The following is a 17341-nucleotide window of genomic DNA, read 5'->3' on the forward strand; positions in this document are numbered from 1 at the left end:
TATGGTGATGATGTTGCATGTTTTTTGTTGAATGCATGAATTCAGAAATTGCGCGTAATAGTAATGAGCCCAATCAATAACGTTATCGATAATTTTAGAAATAATAATAATAATAATAATAGAGTGACTAAAACAGAACAAGAATAATAATTAAATAGCCAAACATGTAAATTATCCATCCTATATTCTTTTCTACTCTGGCCCGTCCGTTACCGTATCTTACTATTTAGTAAAGATTTGGAATCCAAATATGCACGTTGATCTAGAAGCAAGGGGGAGGAAAACTCGTGGAAGCTGGCATTCATTATCACTCACCATTCATTTCTAGTGCCTTCATTATTACTCCTACTATTCCATTCCCACTTTATTATATCTCAATCTCAACGCCTAAGATTATAAAATATGGAGAACCCTAAAACTAAGGCTCCCACTAGTTGTTCCACAGTCAAATAACAATCACCGAGACAAGAGCTACCCCAGCTCGAAATTTCAAACATGAAATAGTTTCCCCACACCCTTTCTAACCATGAAACCTCGTGAATTTTGAATATCTTCTTAATTAAGTATCGTCGTCTAATTTATTAATCAATTGATTCAGATCGAACTTTATACATATTCATTATTAACACGATTTTTTAAACTCAATTTATTTCATTTTCGGTTGTCATAATTTTAACCACAGGTTTTATTTAAGGAGTCGTGTCTTATTTCACTAAACTAACTGATTGTTGGTAAATTTAAATATTTTTTTAATATTATTCATATTTAAATATATTTTTATTTGCAACAAATTCAAATTTATTCTATTTATATGGATAATGGATCTGAGTTAATCTATTCAAAATTAATAATTAATTTTTTTATTTATTTATTTTGTGAAGTTACAAATTTAAGTTTTAAATAATTTAAATAATAATAGTTTAATTTAGCTTTCAAAATAAATCTATGGGTAAAGCGTATAAATGGTCCCGTAATTATAGTTTGATGTTTTGTTGAGTTATATGACTATTAAAAGTTATAAAATGGTCACCCAACTATTTATATATTTCAAATTTATCATTTTCATTAAAAATTGATAGTTGTATGGATTGGACGTTAATATGTTGACTGAGATATGATAAAACATGATCACATAAATATTTGAGATGTATTTTATAGATCAATTCTCCGTTTGTATTATGTCATCAAGTTAATGTCTAACTCAGGTAGATGTCAAATTTTTAACCAAAAAGGACGAGTTTCGAACATATGAATAGTTGGATGGCCGTTTTTTAACTTTTAATGGTCACGAGACTCAACAAAACGATGCCTATAGTCAGAGGACTATTTTTTAACTTTTTAATAGTTGAGTGACTCGGTAAAATAACAGCCTATAGTCAGGACTATTTACAACTCAAATTTAACATGAGAAAAAGGTGGGGGAGATGATGGCGTGAGTGGCTGCATCATGCATAAACGTCAGCTATATTTTGTTAGCATTTAAAGTCAGTTTTCCTATCAATGCCATTACCACCCCTCGTTCCTCACAATTTCCTCTCATCTGCTTTCCCTTTTCCTCAGATCTTATCTACCTATATCTTCTGGGTTAAACGCAGCAAAAAAGAAGAAGAAAAGCTATTTGTTTTTTCTATGGGTGGTGATGTTTCAGCTTGGTCCCAGAGGCTGTCTGGTAAGAAGAAAAAGATAATAGAAGAACTTGTACAAGGCCAAGAATCTGCAAACCACCTTCAGATTCTTTTCCAAGAAACTGGCCGGCACCTTTCATCATCTAAAAAGGAAGCACTTATCGACAAGATCTTGAGGTCTTTCGATCAGACGCTTGCTGCGCTGAGTTCTGTTGATTCTGCTGAGGTTTCCACTGCCTCTAATCAAGATTCTGCCGACACCCGCAAGAAACCAGCTGCCTCTAAGGAAAAGAGAGGCTGTTACAGGAGAAAGTAAACCTTGGTCCTCCCCCCCCCCCGGGCGGGAAAAAGTAAAGCTTTGGTTGGATTGTTTCAAGCACGGATTGTAATAGTAATTGGATGTTTTTTTTTAATTGCAGGAGGGCTGCACAAGCGTGGACAATTGTTTCTGATACAATGGAAGATGGCCATGCTTGGAGAAAATATGGACAAAAAGAGATCCTCAATTCCAAACACCCAAGGTAATTCACCATTTCTTTGTCAATTAGAACAAAGCACAATTAGGGATATCGTGGTTAAAGAGATCTTTATTCTCTCTTCAATTTTAAGGACTATTACTCTTTCGAATCCCCCCATTCATCCTGGATTGAAATTAACCGTACGGTTGGATCAAACAGGAGTTACTTTAGATGCACTCGCAAGTATGATAAAGGTTGTCAGGCCACCAAACAAGTCCAAAGAATGGAAGATGGTTCCCAAATGTATCGGACCACTTATATCGGAACCCACACATGTATGAGCTACTCATCCAAGACTCCTCCCCTAATCGTCACAAATTCTGAATGTTGGGAAACCGGTACGGTCGATGACGGCGACTCCGAAATCCTGATCAAACACCAGCACCACGAGCATTCGGATCCGACTCCGACGTCTCTGGTTGTAAAGAAAGAAACGAAGGAGGAGACATCGACGACGCCGAGTGATGTTACCGACTTGGACTGTATCATGTGGAAGGATATAGTGGGGGATGGCGAGCTCGAATATTGCTCGGAGCCTGCTGAGATGGTGTCTAACATGTATCCGTCGTGCACGGAAATAAGTCCGAATTTTGAAATGGATTTTGGAATTAAGCCTCTAGAGTTTGAATTTGATGAGTGTGCACTGTAAATGACTTTTCATTAGAAGAAGCATTTTCAAGTAGTTTATTGTGACTTTAAAGATGTTTAATTTTACAATATTTAAAATATTATAGATTTTATGATATCTGTATTTTATATAAAAAAATACATTTATCAAATCGTACCTAATTAAGTAATCTTAAACGACGTAGTAAATAATTTATTTTATAAAACAATCTTAGGTACTGGACAAAAATGAACTTTCAACCGTCCTTATCCAGAAAGAAGATAATAGAGATGTGGGTCACATATATTAAACAATCGAGTTGCGAGGCGAGGTCACTAATAAATGTAAAAAACAGATAATAAATGGGCAAAAGGGTCACCTTACCTATATAGAATGGGGTAGTGCTTTGCATAAATACATTAAAGGGGAGTGTAGACACTCGTTTTTTACCGGGTTTAATTTTTTTTTTCTTTCATATAATTATTTACTTATTTATTTATTTTATTTATTATTATTATTATTAATAATATTTTTTTTAAATTTTGTAGGCTCCATGTACAACCCTACTACCCCACCATTATCTCAACCAACAAATAACCCATTAAACCACCATCCAATTAGTTACCACTCCACCCCACGTCTCAACTAAAACCACGCACGTTTCCTTCTTTTTCTCTAAAAAAATGAAGGTGGGAATCTTTATCAGGGGGCCACGTGAAGGGGGTTCTGGGCTCGGGGATGGTAAAAGCTTTGTGCTTTTAATATTTAAACAGAGCTTCTGTGATACAAACGGGGGGCTTCTCGATGGTAGCTTTCTGCTTTGCTTCTGGGCATTAAAAGGGGATGAAAACAAAAACAAAGGGGACGAACTGAATCAGTTCTCGGTGCCGCTCAGTTAAAAAAATGGAACAGAATATCTAAAGCTGGGTATCTTCTTCGTTGATATCAAGAGAGACGTTTTGAAAAAGATTACTTAGTTTTGATCAACTATCCGCGGAGTTTAGCTTCAACAGGAGAAATTTAAAGGGCGGATTCAGTGAAGTTGCTGAAGAGAAGCTGGGCTTTCAAGTCTGGCCAACAATTTAGTGAGACATTCTCGAGCCGGAGAAGGCATCGACCCTTTCATTTCCGTTTTTCATTCACCATCCAGTTGCACTCGGCTCGTTAGCGGTGCACTTAGTTCTTTGCTTGATTAATCAAGCTGATTGAGGAGCTCGTATAAGGTTAACATGGGAATGACTTTCAACGTGGCTGCTACACGTTCTCCACTTCCAATCTGCACTTTTAGAGCCTCAACGTCACCAGTTCCAGCAACAAAAACATCAACGGAGGAAGGATAATGGGGACCGAACTGGAGGAGCTAATAGGCTTCCTCGCTGCCCCTTCTCCTCGTGTGAAGAAGGCAGCAGTCGATATTGTGCGAGGATTAACAGGGCCTGAAGATGGCTTGCACTCGCTTTCCAACTATGACAGCTCCGTGCTTCCATCGTTGTCTCGGCTTTTTGGTGACGACAAGGAAGTTTCAGAACCAGCTGCTGAAGCTCTCGTAAATCTGTCCCAAAATGCAGGATTGGCCGCCAAGATGGTTGAAATGGGGATGATTAAAATAGCCATGGATTTGTTTTATAAACCAGGCTCTAGTATTAGTCGGATGCTGGTTATGCTCCTTATTAATCTAACACAGTTGGATGATGGTATTTCGTCTTTGCTTCAGATTGTAGATGACAAGATGCAAGGGCTTTATGTAATGAAGCTTGTAAGATCATTATGCAAATCTAGTGAAACCAGTGATGACCCTTTTGATCATATTTGGTCCATACTTCTGCCAACCTGTAATTGTTGGATTAGGAGATGAAGACAAACCCTTCATTTGCACCATGGATTCCAGTGGAGCCAAGTGGAAGACCAGATTTATTGCTAGAGAGGCGGCGAAGTGAGGGCCTGGGACCCTAGGGTTTTTTTTAATGTTCTTAATTTCATTTACCTTTAGTTATTTATTTATTTATTTATTTTTATTTTATTTTATTTTTTTTTTATATTTATATATTTCACCATTTAATATTTATCTTGATTTTTTTAAAGGGAATCTAACCAATCAAAGGTAAGCAATTCGAGTTAAATTTTTAAATTTTAATTTTAATTTTTAATTTTCGTAATTAAAGACAACCGATAAATTAATTGGTACCGAAAGGGCGGTTCAAGGGTGCTAATCTTTCCTTGACCGTAACCGACTCCCGAACCCGACACATTTCTGGTATAACGCAGATCAGGTAAGATGGTGTCCGACCCGCCTAAATTCGTTTCAAAGTGGTCGGTGGCGACTCCAATTCATTTAATCCAAGTCGAAGCCCAATTCCGGGGCCCAACCGAAAGACGGTTCCGACATGGAGACACAAATTCAATGATGTATCCAGTTATATATATCCACACCAGGTGTCTCTTTTCTTTATTAGTTTTGGATTTTTAACACAATTCAAGCTATGGTATTTTCTTCATTTACAAAACTTGGCATTAAAGTTTATTTAAAGATATTTTAACCGAAACATTTATTTTTGGTCCTCAACTATTAGAAGTTATAAAATGGTCCTTCAATTATAAAATGTTGCTTTGTTAAGTCCATATACTGTTAAAAATTATAAAATGGTCACCAAACTATTCATTATGTTCCAAACTCATCATTTTTCATTAAAAAAAATAGCGATCTCGCAATCTCAAACAACTGTCATATCACAATCATCTTTAACAAAAAAAAGACGAGTTTAAAATATAGTAAATAGTCGGGTGACCGTTTTATAAATTTTAATAGTCGATGAACTTAACAAAATAAAACATCATTTTGTAACTTTTAATAGTCGAAATATTTAAAAATAATACCGTTTGCCAATTATGGAAGCTCGGATCATAGCAAACCATTTTGGTTTTGCAAAAGCCATTCTCATAGCAGCCTTGCTTTTCAATTGCTCCTGCTGACCAATATCATGCATCAGCCTATTACCCTACTTGAGTCTCTCTTTCCTCAGCCTCTCCAATCCTTTTACCATTTGCCAATCTTCCAATGAGAAAGAGGTTTCAATATATAATTTATTATAACTAATGGCAGAGGAAGAAAAGAAAAGAAAACTAACATTTTTTTACAAAAAAAAAGTTAAATTTAGATTTTTTATATTTATTATTTTTATATATAGTCATTAAATTATTTTTAATATAATTAATAATTTTTATAATTATATATATAAAAAATATTAATTATGTTAAATAAATTAAAATTATACTTTGATTATATAAAAATATAATTTAAAATTTGAATTCAAGCATTGATAAAATTAATTTTTAATTTTATTTTAAAAGTATTATTTTATATATATATATATATTGAGTTTATTATTATTTTAAATCTTAGACTAATTACATTTTAAATATATATAATTTATATAGTTATAAACCATTAATTAAATTTGCTTAAAAATTTTTGATGATAGATCTATATAATCCAAGTTAAATATATTTTGTTGTAGATTCTATGCCAAATGTTAGTTTTAGTTTAGTGGTTAGTGCACGCCTGTTCACTCCTGAAGTCCCGAATTTGAACCAATTGAAGGGCTTAGCCCAGTGGTTCAGGCGGTGCTAACAAGAAAACTAGGTTGTTGGTTTGATTCCCTCAAATAGCTTAGTGACACATGTCACCACTTTATTAGACACATATCATCATCTAATTAAAGGTTAAATTTATTGAATTAAATTAAAATTATGACCAAATTGAAATAATGTATAAATAGTAATGACCAAATATGTAATTATACTAATTTCATTAGCCGTCATGTCAGTTCTTTCGTTAGCGGTTAACGGCTTGTGATCTGATTGAATGTATTTAAATAGTTAGATGTTCTGATTGACAAAAATTCAAAAATGATGGTCAAAATAAAAATGGGTTGTATTTGGGTGGTCTCTGGTATAGTTTACTCTTAATTTTATGTAGTTCAATTTAGGGTAAAGTACACAAATGATCATCGACTATAGGACATTGATTTTTGAGTCCATTAACTATTAAGAGTTACAAAATGGTCACCTGACTATTGATATGTTTCAAATTTGTCATTTTCTGTTAAAAAATAACGGTCGTTTGAGTTGAACATTAATATACTAACTGAGTTATGGTAATCTTTTGAGATTATAGTAGTGATGGAGGCATGGAGCCATAACTTGGTGAAGGTGGGCACATCCTCACCCTAAAATCCGAATTTTATTTGATTAGTTACTTATTTTACTAATTGTGTCCACCTTGAATTTTTTTCGTGCCCACCTGAAATATGAGTTTTCTTCGATTTGTTACTTATTTTACAGACGATGCCCACCCTAAAATTTTATTTGTACCATCCATTTAAAAATTTTACATTGTTAACATATGTGTGACTATCTTGAAAAATATTTTTGAATCTACCACTGGATTCTAGGATTATATTTTATCATACCCTAGGCAACATGTTAACATACAACTCAAACTATAACGAAATTGAGAAGATTATTCGGAGTTTTATATTATGGGGATTTTCTCCGTCTTCCCATAAACTGTCTCTAGTCAACTATGAGGCAGTTTGCCACCCTCTTGATCATGGTGGCCTAGGTGTTCTCGATCTTACGGGTATGATAAAGCCTTTCTCATGAAAATTAGCGTTGCAATGATCACCGAAATGGATGTTTTATGGGTTAAATTCCTTTGACAAAAAAAAATGAAGTTCAGGCCTTCAGGGTCTCCTCCCATCCTCCATTAAACGTACTTCATGCTCTTCTCTTTGACGTGCACTCACTAATATTTGGGATGAACTAAGACCAAACATAGCCTGATCAATTGGTGATGGTTCAACGGTTTCAGTTTGGGATGACATTTGCATCCCTAAAGTTGACACTTTAACGGACCACGTTTCTGATTCCTCAATCCCACTCCGTTATCCCCACTTTGCTGACATTATGGCTGCCAATGTACATTGGAACCTTTCTTCGATTTCGGCTTTAGTCCCATCGAACATTGTGTCACACATTGCTAGCATAAGATGCCAAGATAGGCACCACATAGCAGATTCTTGTGGGTGGCGTTGGAGTGAGCATCTCACCATTAGTGATTCTTACTCTACTATTATGGAGTCTAGCCGGGATCCACAATCTTCTCACTGGAATCTTATATGAAAACTTGTTATCCCTCAGAAAGTTTGACTTTTCATATGACTTGCATTCAAAAAAAATTGATGAACAATTTGGAACGACACCGACGAGCTTTATCTAGTCATTCTTCATGCCCATTATGTGGAGTTGCGAATGAATCAGTTTTACATGTCCTAAGGGATTGCAACTCAGCTCGAAATATTTGGAATTGTGTAATTCCAAACTCAATTCCAACTGATTTCTGCAGTCTAGACCTTAGACAGTGGATTTTAAGGAATATTAACTCAATGGGAAGCTTCCGTAAAACTGGAATTCCTTGGAACATTCTTTTTGTTGTCCTCACCTGGCACATTTGGAAATCTCGTAATGATCAAATCTTCACCGGAACTAATCACACGTCATCCTCTATTGCTCATCATAGTATCATACGGGCGAGGCATTATGTTGATTCAAAGAATCAATCCATCCAGTAGGTACTCTTATCTCGAAACTCCACACTTATCAAATGGAACTCTCCTCTGCTTTGATGGATCCGTCTCAATACAGACGGATCAATATGCTTAACTACAGGAAATGCCGCTATTGGTGGTCTTCTTCGTGATAGTTTTGGATCGTGGATTCATGGTTTCGGACGAGCTATTGGAATTTCGGATACGCTTCAGGCAGAACTCCGGGCTCATGATGGCTTTTGTCTTGCTTGACACTATGGTTTTGAATTGGCCCAGGTTCAATCAGATTGTTCAAGAGCCATACTGGCTCTCAATGACAGTTATGCTCACACTAGTCCTTTGGTTTTGGTTCGAGCTATTTCGATGCTACAACGAAGAGGATTAGTTCTCGACTTCATTTGGATCTCACAAGAAGCTAACCGTCCTATTAATGCCCTGGTCCAACACGTTCCTTTCTCCCGGTATGAGCGGCTTCATCATGATCTTTCATCGGGTTACGCACAAGAACTACTTCGTCGAGATACCGAAAGCCCTCTCAATCCATCCATGCTCTTATATGAAATTTTACATTTTCTTCGTTTAGCTCAAATCATATTATCTTCAAAGTTGTATTGAATCCGAATCCTTTAGAATTTAAATTATTTTAAATTTCAACCTAAATAAATTTAAACATCTAAATGGAGTAGTACACGCCAGGAGAAATGACTTAACGACCTTGATATGAGTTGTTAGTTAATCAAATTATCAACAACAAAAAATCATTGTTCTGTTTGCAAAAACCCATCATTTTCCATACAAAATGTAAAACTAAATAAAACCCACAAATTACATAAATGTATTCATTATATATCTCAAACATATATATATAGTCTCTATACATACACACATACATCACTTCAGTTTGACCAAGTTTACTTATATGACGTGATAAAAATTTTCCTGAGAAAATATATATATAGGGAGAGAGAATACGGGAAATATAAACAAAAAACAATTTAGAAGATTCAAAGAGAAAACAACAACCAGCTATAAGGAGCATGCATGCATGGCAATATATATATATATTCAGTGACCGATTCCTGGGCTCGGAACATCACCTTGCCTCCTATAGAAATCATTATAATCATAATCACTTGGAACGCTGGGAAAATGTCCTGGGTAATCTTGTTCTAAAAGCTTTCTTGTTGTTTTTGTTGATGAACTGAGCCTGCTGATACCCTCCGCCCTGCACTGAGAACTACTGGTCATCAGGAGAAGCAGTAATGCAAAAAGGAACAGAAAAGTGGGCTTTCTAAGCTCTTTCTTTGCCATTCTCACAAGCTGGATTGCTTTTTCTTTTACAGCAGGTTGAACAAGTTTTGGAGAAAATTAAGATACGGCCACCTTGGTGATTTATAAGGGCACAATGTTTGGTGGGTATCATGATTATAATTAATGTACTATATAAAATAATATTATTTTGATTCATAAAAAGAAGTAGGGCCGGAGTATGCAATGATCAAATATGAAAATTTTCTCTCTCTGTTTCTGAAAAGGAACGGTAAATGAGAAATGAATTTATGTGTAGAAGATTACAGATGCTAACATCATGTCTCGTGTGTAGTTGCTGCCTTTTGAATGCACCACGTCCGTGACCTTACTGCACCTAAAGGTCCTAAACAACACAAGAGGGAAAACAGCTTGACGGATTTTTTATAGGTATATTTCTTTTAGATCTCTTTTGTAGATTGTAATTTTTATTTTTATTTTATTTATTGAAGTTTTTAAAAGAATTTCACTATCGATCGAAGTCTTTGAAGATTCATAAACTCACGTGATATGTCATAATTAAATTATCATTTTTATGTCTATTGTAGAAGAATTCTTCCACTTATTAAAGTCTCTAGAGATCCATATTTTCTGACTATCCACAATGTTTTGATAAGATTAGACTAATGTGATATATTAGGTTAAAATTGTTATCAGATGATCATGTCCAATAGTCATGCAACTTATAAATAACTATCATGATCTTAATTTTGACATTAATGCTAACGGTCACAGGTTAAATAATTGGATGTAAAACTATAAAAAAGTTAACGAGATAAATAGATAACATCAGTAACACACATGATCAATTCAAAAGCTGGTTTTCATGGAGAAATGAGATAAAAGAACAAAGGTTGCAGATCCTCTTCCCTTTTATTATAAGCTTAGCTGATATACATAAGAAAGGGTGATATGACGATCAAAGCCATGCAGTGTTGAATTTTAAATTTTAAATTTTTCATGTTTTAATATCCGTATTAGAATTATTTATTAATTATACAATTCGTTTTAATATTTAATATTGAGCGACACGTGGATACAACTGTTGGCTATTAAAGATATTGAAAAAAGAAAACTGATTAGAGAGGATATGATGAAAGAAAACACACACATCTACATAGAATATTATAATCAAGAATGTAAAAGAGTAAATGCATGGGCCATGTGGTTCACCATTCTCCATATGCATTTGTCTCCTGCCAATTCACTGTTCCCAGATTTTCATACCCTTTTTCTTTGCCCCCCAGGATTTCAAATCTAGATGCACTGCACTTTCGGTTACGCGGTTTAAAGTTTAAACAGCCTTAAATTCTAATATACACGAATCGGTATCCCATCCACCAGTGGCGGAGCCCCGGCTTGGTGTCCGCATCAAATCTAAATTTTCTTTGATTAATTATTTATTTTATTGATAGTTTTACCGTAAAATTTTCCATGCCTATCCTAAAATTTTATTTTCTTCGATTAGTTACTTATTTTACGGAGGGTGTCCATCATGAAATTTTATTTGTATCCATTTCATTTAAAAACTTTATGTTATTAACATATATGCTCACCCTAAAAATATTTCTAGATCTGTCACTACTATCCACTCAAAATTAAGTTCCTTAATTAAAAAAAAATACTCCCTCATTCCCACAAAAAAATGTCTATTATTGACTTTTGAAAAGTCCATTTCTTTTAACTTTAACCTTTATTATTTTAAATAATTAAATTTTATAAAATATATATTTGAAAATTGCTTGATTGTGTATTTTTAAAATATATTTTTATCAATAATAAAATTTAAATAATAATTAGTCAAGGTTAAAAGAAATTGACAAAAAAATCAATAATTGAAATCTTTCATGGGGCAGAAGGAGTATCATAATTTTAGAACGCATCAAATGAACCTTGTGATATAAGAGAATGTTGAAGTTCGAGCAATTACATCTGTATTCTGTAGAATGTATGTGCATTATCAGTAAGTTAAGATTATATTATTCTACAATTTAAATTCAAACAATTATGCCTATAAAAATATGTATACATTATCAATATGATAAACATTTTAAATAAATATTATATTATAATAACCTCTTACTATTTAGAACGACACCATATTTCTAACTTGTTTTCCCGATATTTTCTAGTGTTATAAAAACTACACTTATTATAAAAGGAGTAATACTTCAACTTAATCCCTAATTTCGTATACATGGCCAAACATTAAACAGAGCTTTTAAAGAAATAAAAATCTAAAATAAGAATGGGTACGTTCGCAGGTCCTGATTATCTTTTGGCTGGGGATAAAATAAAAAAAATTGGCTCCTAATTTATTTTTTTAATATGTAATATATATTTTTCAGATTTTTATTAAATTAAACAAATAATAATTTATATAATATAAAAATTAAAAAAAAATTAAGCATACAAATATTTACAATAAACATTTCCTTCGAGCATTTCTTGATGCAAAATCATTGATGATGGTGTCAACGTCAATGTTTTATAACATATTTTTCTCAATGCATAACATTTGAAACAAAAGAACGTTCTTATTTAAAATTTAAAAATATATAAAAATTAAAAGAAAGAATTTGAAAACGAGACCTGCCTAGAATTTTAAGAACAATCTTCAATATGATTCAAGCACCACATTTGATAATAAATAATTGTGTTTGTGTTTGTGAGAAATATGATGAACTAAAAAATTGAGAATAATAATTTTCAGAGGAATCGTGAAACATGGAAGAGAAAAATAAACATCCTAATTATACTTAAATTTTTTATTCTCGTTGAGTTTTGAAGGAACAAAATAACGTTAACAATTTTTTTGTTAATATAGAAAAATCTAGAAAGAGATTTGATGAATTGATCGAGAAAATTTGGAAATACCAAAATTAAAAAGATTCAATTAAGTGTTTATTTTTTTTTTTTTGAATTTAAAGAAAGAAATATTGAATTAAAATTTTATGGGAATAACAACTTATCAGCATTAATATAAAAATTCAAAAAGAACATTTGACACTTTAATAAATTCATGATAATTATTATTATATTTTATAATTTTTTAATTTATTATAAAAAGTAAAGAAATATATTATCCTAATGCCCTGGGCCAGGAGCACGTCGAAGTCATTCAAAGGAGATGCTTTAAAATTTTCCAGTAATCAGAAAGTATTGTGTGAGCTTTAATGCAGCGAATTAGAGGCATTAGTGGTGGGTTTCGACTCATAGCGTTACTGTCACATAATTATAATTAACGCTATTTGATTAAGACTTGGTTTTTGTCACCATTTTGGTAGGTGAAAGATTTCATAAAAACAATTCGACCAACAAACCAATTCGATTCATTTAAAGAGAATGGACAGGTTAATATTATCCTCAACCCAATCTTCTCTCCACCGTCTTCTCTTCTCCATTTTCTCGGTAACCAAACAGATCAGAGATAATCCCTTTAAGCAGAAAATACAAATAAGAAAACCCATATGAGAAAAGTTAAAAAGGAGTGAAGAACAACTTAAAAGGATTTTTTTTTTAAATGAATTTTGTGTGGAAAGAACACAGTAGCAAAGGAAATTGGAAACAAAGTTTCAACTTTCACAAACTCTTTTGATTACGATGCTAACGGACGCGGCGTGAACACAGTAGCAGGAGCGGTGGTGGAAGTAGGGCGTTCATCAACTCTAACGACAAGTTTCCGGTGACTGGACTTGTGTCCACCTAAAGCTTGATAAGTTGGAAATGCTTTGTTACAAACTTTACACTTGTAATGATTGAGGGAGCTTTTCGCGGCGACAGAGACGTTGTTTCTGGTGGTGGCGGTGGTTCCCTGAGCCAACATGAGAAGGCAAAGATCCAAGTATTCTTCTTCTGTAGGTGGGTTTTCAATTCCGGGTCGTTTCGTTCTTTTCCTCTTAGTCCATGGCTCAACACAGTGGCGGTCCAACATGTCATCACGGTGGGGCAGTGGAACGTTTCAAGAGCCATCTAAGGCACGTTTTTCTTTTGGTTTCGAGTGAAAAGGAAGGATTTTTATATTGGAAGGAACAAGGAATATAAAAGGATGGAAAGAAAGCGCTTGGGAGAAAGTGATACGGTAGAGAGAAGACTGGATTGAGGATAATAATAAAAAATATAAATAATATTAATAGAATATTAATTATTAAAAAATTAATAAAAATATCATATCATTAAATTGCTAATAAAATAGTCTTGTTTTAACCAATCCTAATCCAAACCACAATAAAGTTGGACTTAAAAATGGGATTGTTTTTGGTAGAATTGGCTGAACAAGGCCAAGGCCAAGGCCAAGGCCAAGCCCAAAGAAATAGCTGTCGGTGGAAATTGAAATTCAAGCGGTGGGAACTACTGGGAAGTGTTTGGATATGCGTGGGATACAAGTCAGTGTGGAACGCGTAGTCCAATTGCTGGCGTGTTTCATACTAGTCAACCCCTCACGTCTTTGCCCCCATCTCTTCCTCTTATTCTTCTTCTTCTTCTTCTTACCTTCCCCACTCTCCATTTTCCACTCGCCTTTAAACTTCCATGAACTTGCTTTGTTATTTTATTTGACTCACCAATGGATGTGTTTGGTTGGGGAATGTGAGATTGTCATGGGAATGGAATACACATTCTCCGTTTGGTTGACCGGGAATGTAATTCCGGTACTCTTACATTATCAATAGTATATTTTTTAGGTATATTACCAGAAATGTCATTACCCCATTTCTTTAAGTATTGATAGATTATCGACGTTTTGGACTAAAATGCCCTTAAATTTTTTTTCTTTAAAAATATTCTTATTATGTCATTAAATAGTATAAATTCTACGAAGGTTAAATTACAAATTTATCCTTAAACCATTTTAGATTTACAAAAAAAAAATCTATAATTAAAATTTTATATGAAGTTCAAGGGTTAAAATAAAATTTTACCTTTTCATTAAACCTTTTTATATTTTCAATTTTGTAAAAAAAATTATATAAATTTTATGAATTTAAATTTTTTAAATAAAATATATAAATATTTTTCAACTTGTTAAAAAACAAATATATAATAAGGACAATTTGATCAAATATACATTCCAATAATCTTTTATTCCTTTAACCAAACACGGTAATCTTACATTCATGCTAAACCAATCAAACACAAAATACAATATTCCCAATAATCTTATTTCTTGATAACCTTTTATTTTCACTAGTAATTTTACATTCCGTGAACCAAATACACCTTTAATATCAAGTCAGCCGTCTCATGTCATGTATTGCCTAATCCATTTGATTCTTTGCAATATTTATATATTAAATTTGTTGACATTTCATTAAGTTACGGCAATAGTTGACAGCTGATTTATTTTAGTTTAAAAAAAGAATTATAATTAATAATTTTATAATAAACATTATTAAAAAATGATGAATAAATATTGAGATAGGAGTATAAAAGAGAGAAATAATATCGTTCTAAATCTCCACTTAATGTTGGTGTCATGACTTAAGGTGACAATAACTATGTGTAAATTGACAGTTAAATTTTTTAATTGTCATAGACTAGATTTTAAATCACGTGAGTTTATTAAATGTCATATTAAGATACTATAGAAGATATAACAAAATTCTATCGTTTATGAAAGTCAGATTAAATATCAAATTTTAATTTAAAAATATTATTTTTATTTTAAATTATAAATTTTAAAAATCAAATTCATTGATCATTTTTTCAAATTTAAAACACCAAACATTTTATTAATAATTACTCCCTTTGTCCCATAAAATATGTCCATTATGGACTTTTTTAGTCTTTTTTTTAAACTTTGACTAGTTATTATTCAAATTTTATTTTCGATAAAACTATGTAAAAATATATTTTAAAACCTTCAATCAAGTAGTTTTCAAATATATATTTTATAAAATTTAATTATATAAAATATTTAAAATAATCATGGTCAAAAATTAAAAAATAACCTTTTAAAAAGTCAATAAAAGATATTTTTGTGGGCCGAAGGGCGTATAATTTACTATAGTAATGTTAATCATATATAAAGTTTCAAATTCAAATAAGGTTAAAAAGAGTTAATGATCAATTAATTTGTTTAATTGACTAAAAACATAATAACAAAATCAACTAATTAAATTCAATGACATTTTCTATGAATATGGAAAGGAAGTTAAGTAGCGCGTGAAAGTGACGCGTGGACTGGGCGTTTACTCTATAACCGAAGTGACTTTGTCAACTCAAGACAGGATTCCATTTTGTTTCATGCATATATAATAATCCCCTGGGGAAGCCATGGATTCATCAAACTTCCTCTACAAAACTAATTTACTCTAAAACTTTATCCACCTTTCTTCGACAAGATTTCCCTCACCACTCGAAAACCATCAATGGCTTCCTTCTGTAAACCCCAACAGCTCGTCGCTATGCTACTCTTATTATTCATCTTCACCACTTGTTCACTGTCTTCAGCTAGGCTTTTGGATGACTTGTTGTCCAACGGACTGCCTGCTACAGAACCCACCTTGGACCTTGCTCTCGCCGCCGTCGAAGACCACAAAACCGACGCCGTTTCGTACAAATCAGAACAGCCTTGCGACCACCGTATGAAGAGGTCCGATGTGGCGATTCTTAGGTCTCCGACTCAAAGACTAGCCGCGAAGTACGGACCGATGATCCTCAGCAGGCTTCCAAAGGTAACACCCGTGCCACCCTCCGCACCCAGCAAAGGAATCAACAACATCAACAACTAGCCACCCACATAGTTTATTTCTTATTCTTTTTTTTTTCTGCTATACACTCATAGACATAGTTAATTCTATACCTTCATTTTTAGATTTTGTTTTTCTGATAATAGTAAGTAATGTAGACACGGTGGTTATAGAACCATAGGGTGTATGATATTAATGGATTTTTTTAAAAATTTATGATTTATCAATGGAGAAGTATCACGTTATTTTTCAGAGAAAGTGGTTCTTCGGTTAGTTAAGCAACTAGCTAGGAAGCCATTTATTGTGTATACAATTGCAGCAATTTTAAAAAAATATTTATACAATTATCATATGTTGTATTTATATTATTATTTTTTCGAATTATAACTGAATTAATGTGATATGTATATGTATTTTGAAATATTCTTACAATATTCTTGTTATGTTGGTGTTACAAAGAAAAAACTACTGTATTTTGTATTCTTTTATATATCATTAAGTCAATGAACTCAACTTTTGGATATTTCTTAAAAATAAATATTAAAAATATATAATATTTAAAATTCGACCGCGACACCACAAATGGTAGCGCTTGCAGTATTAATGCCAATTATCATATGCAGGAGCACATTTGCTTTTTTGGTAATACGAAACAAAAGATTAATTAAACATGACATGACATGTTATGTCCTTTTTATAGCTAGTCCAGTACAAAGTTTGAAGGGAGTAATTTTAAATTGTAAGTATTGTTAAGCGATTTCAATAGTTAAAATATTTTTGTTTAAGTATTAAGTTCGAGCACGGCGTTTTTAGGGGTGTATAAACGTTTATTTGTCAAATGATTAAGGATTAATTTGAGACTAATAAAAAGATAAACCAAACCAGTTAGGAAGATTGTCAACTTAGGTCATGGTGTTAGACTATTGATCTCAAAAATAAAAAATTAAACCCATTGAAATTGGTCTGGAGGTTTGGTATTTTACTTTGA

The 17341-nt window shown here is 32.8% G+C and overlaps 2 protein-coding genes across 2 annotated transcripts; one reads left to right on the top strand and one right to left on the bottom strand.

The window, feature by feature from the left end:
• The first annotated feature begins 1518 nt into the window (after positions 1–1518).
• LOC120151366 (probable WRKY transcription factor 70) lies at positions 1519–2843 on the top strand. The gene is made up of 3 exons (XM_039163850.1): positions 1519–1937; positions 2045–2146; positions 2303–2843. The coding sequence occupies exons 1-3, from the start codon at positions 1630–1632 to the stop codon at positions 2790–2792; spliced, it is 900 nt and encodes a 299-aa protein (XP_039019781.1). The 5' UTR covers positions 1519–1629; the 3' UTR covers positions 2793–2843.
• A 10419-nt stretch (positions 2844–13262) lies between these two features.
• On the bottom strand, positions 13263–13598 carry LOC120151328 (zinc finger protein AZF1-like). The gene has a single exon (XM_039163831.1). The coding sequence runs from the start codon at positions 13596–13598 to the stop codon at positions 13263–13265; it is 336 nt and encodes a 111-aa protein (XP_039019762.1).
• Between the last annotated feature and the right edge of the window lie 3743 nt (positions 13599–17341).

Source organism: Hibiscus syriacus, unplaced genomic scaffold (assembly GCF_006381635.1).
Source record: "Hibiscus syriacus cultivar Baekdansim isolate YM2019G1 unplaced genomic scaffold, ASM638163v2 tig00111053_pilon, whole genome shotgun sequence".
NCBI lineage: Eukaryota > Viridiplantae > Streptophyta > Magnoliopsida > Malvales > Malvaceae > Hibiscus > Hibiscus syriacus.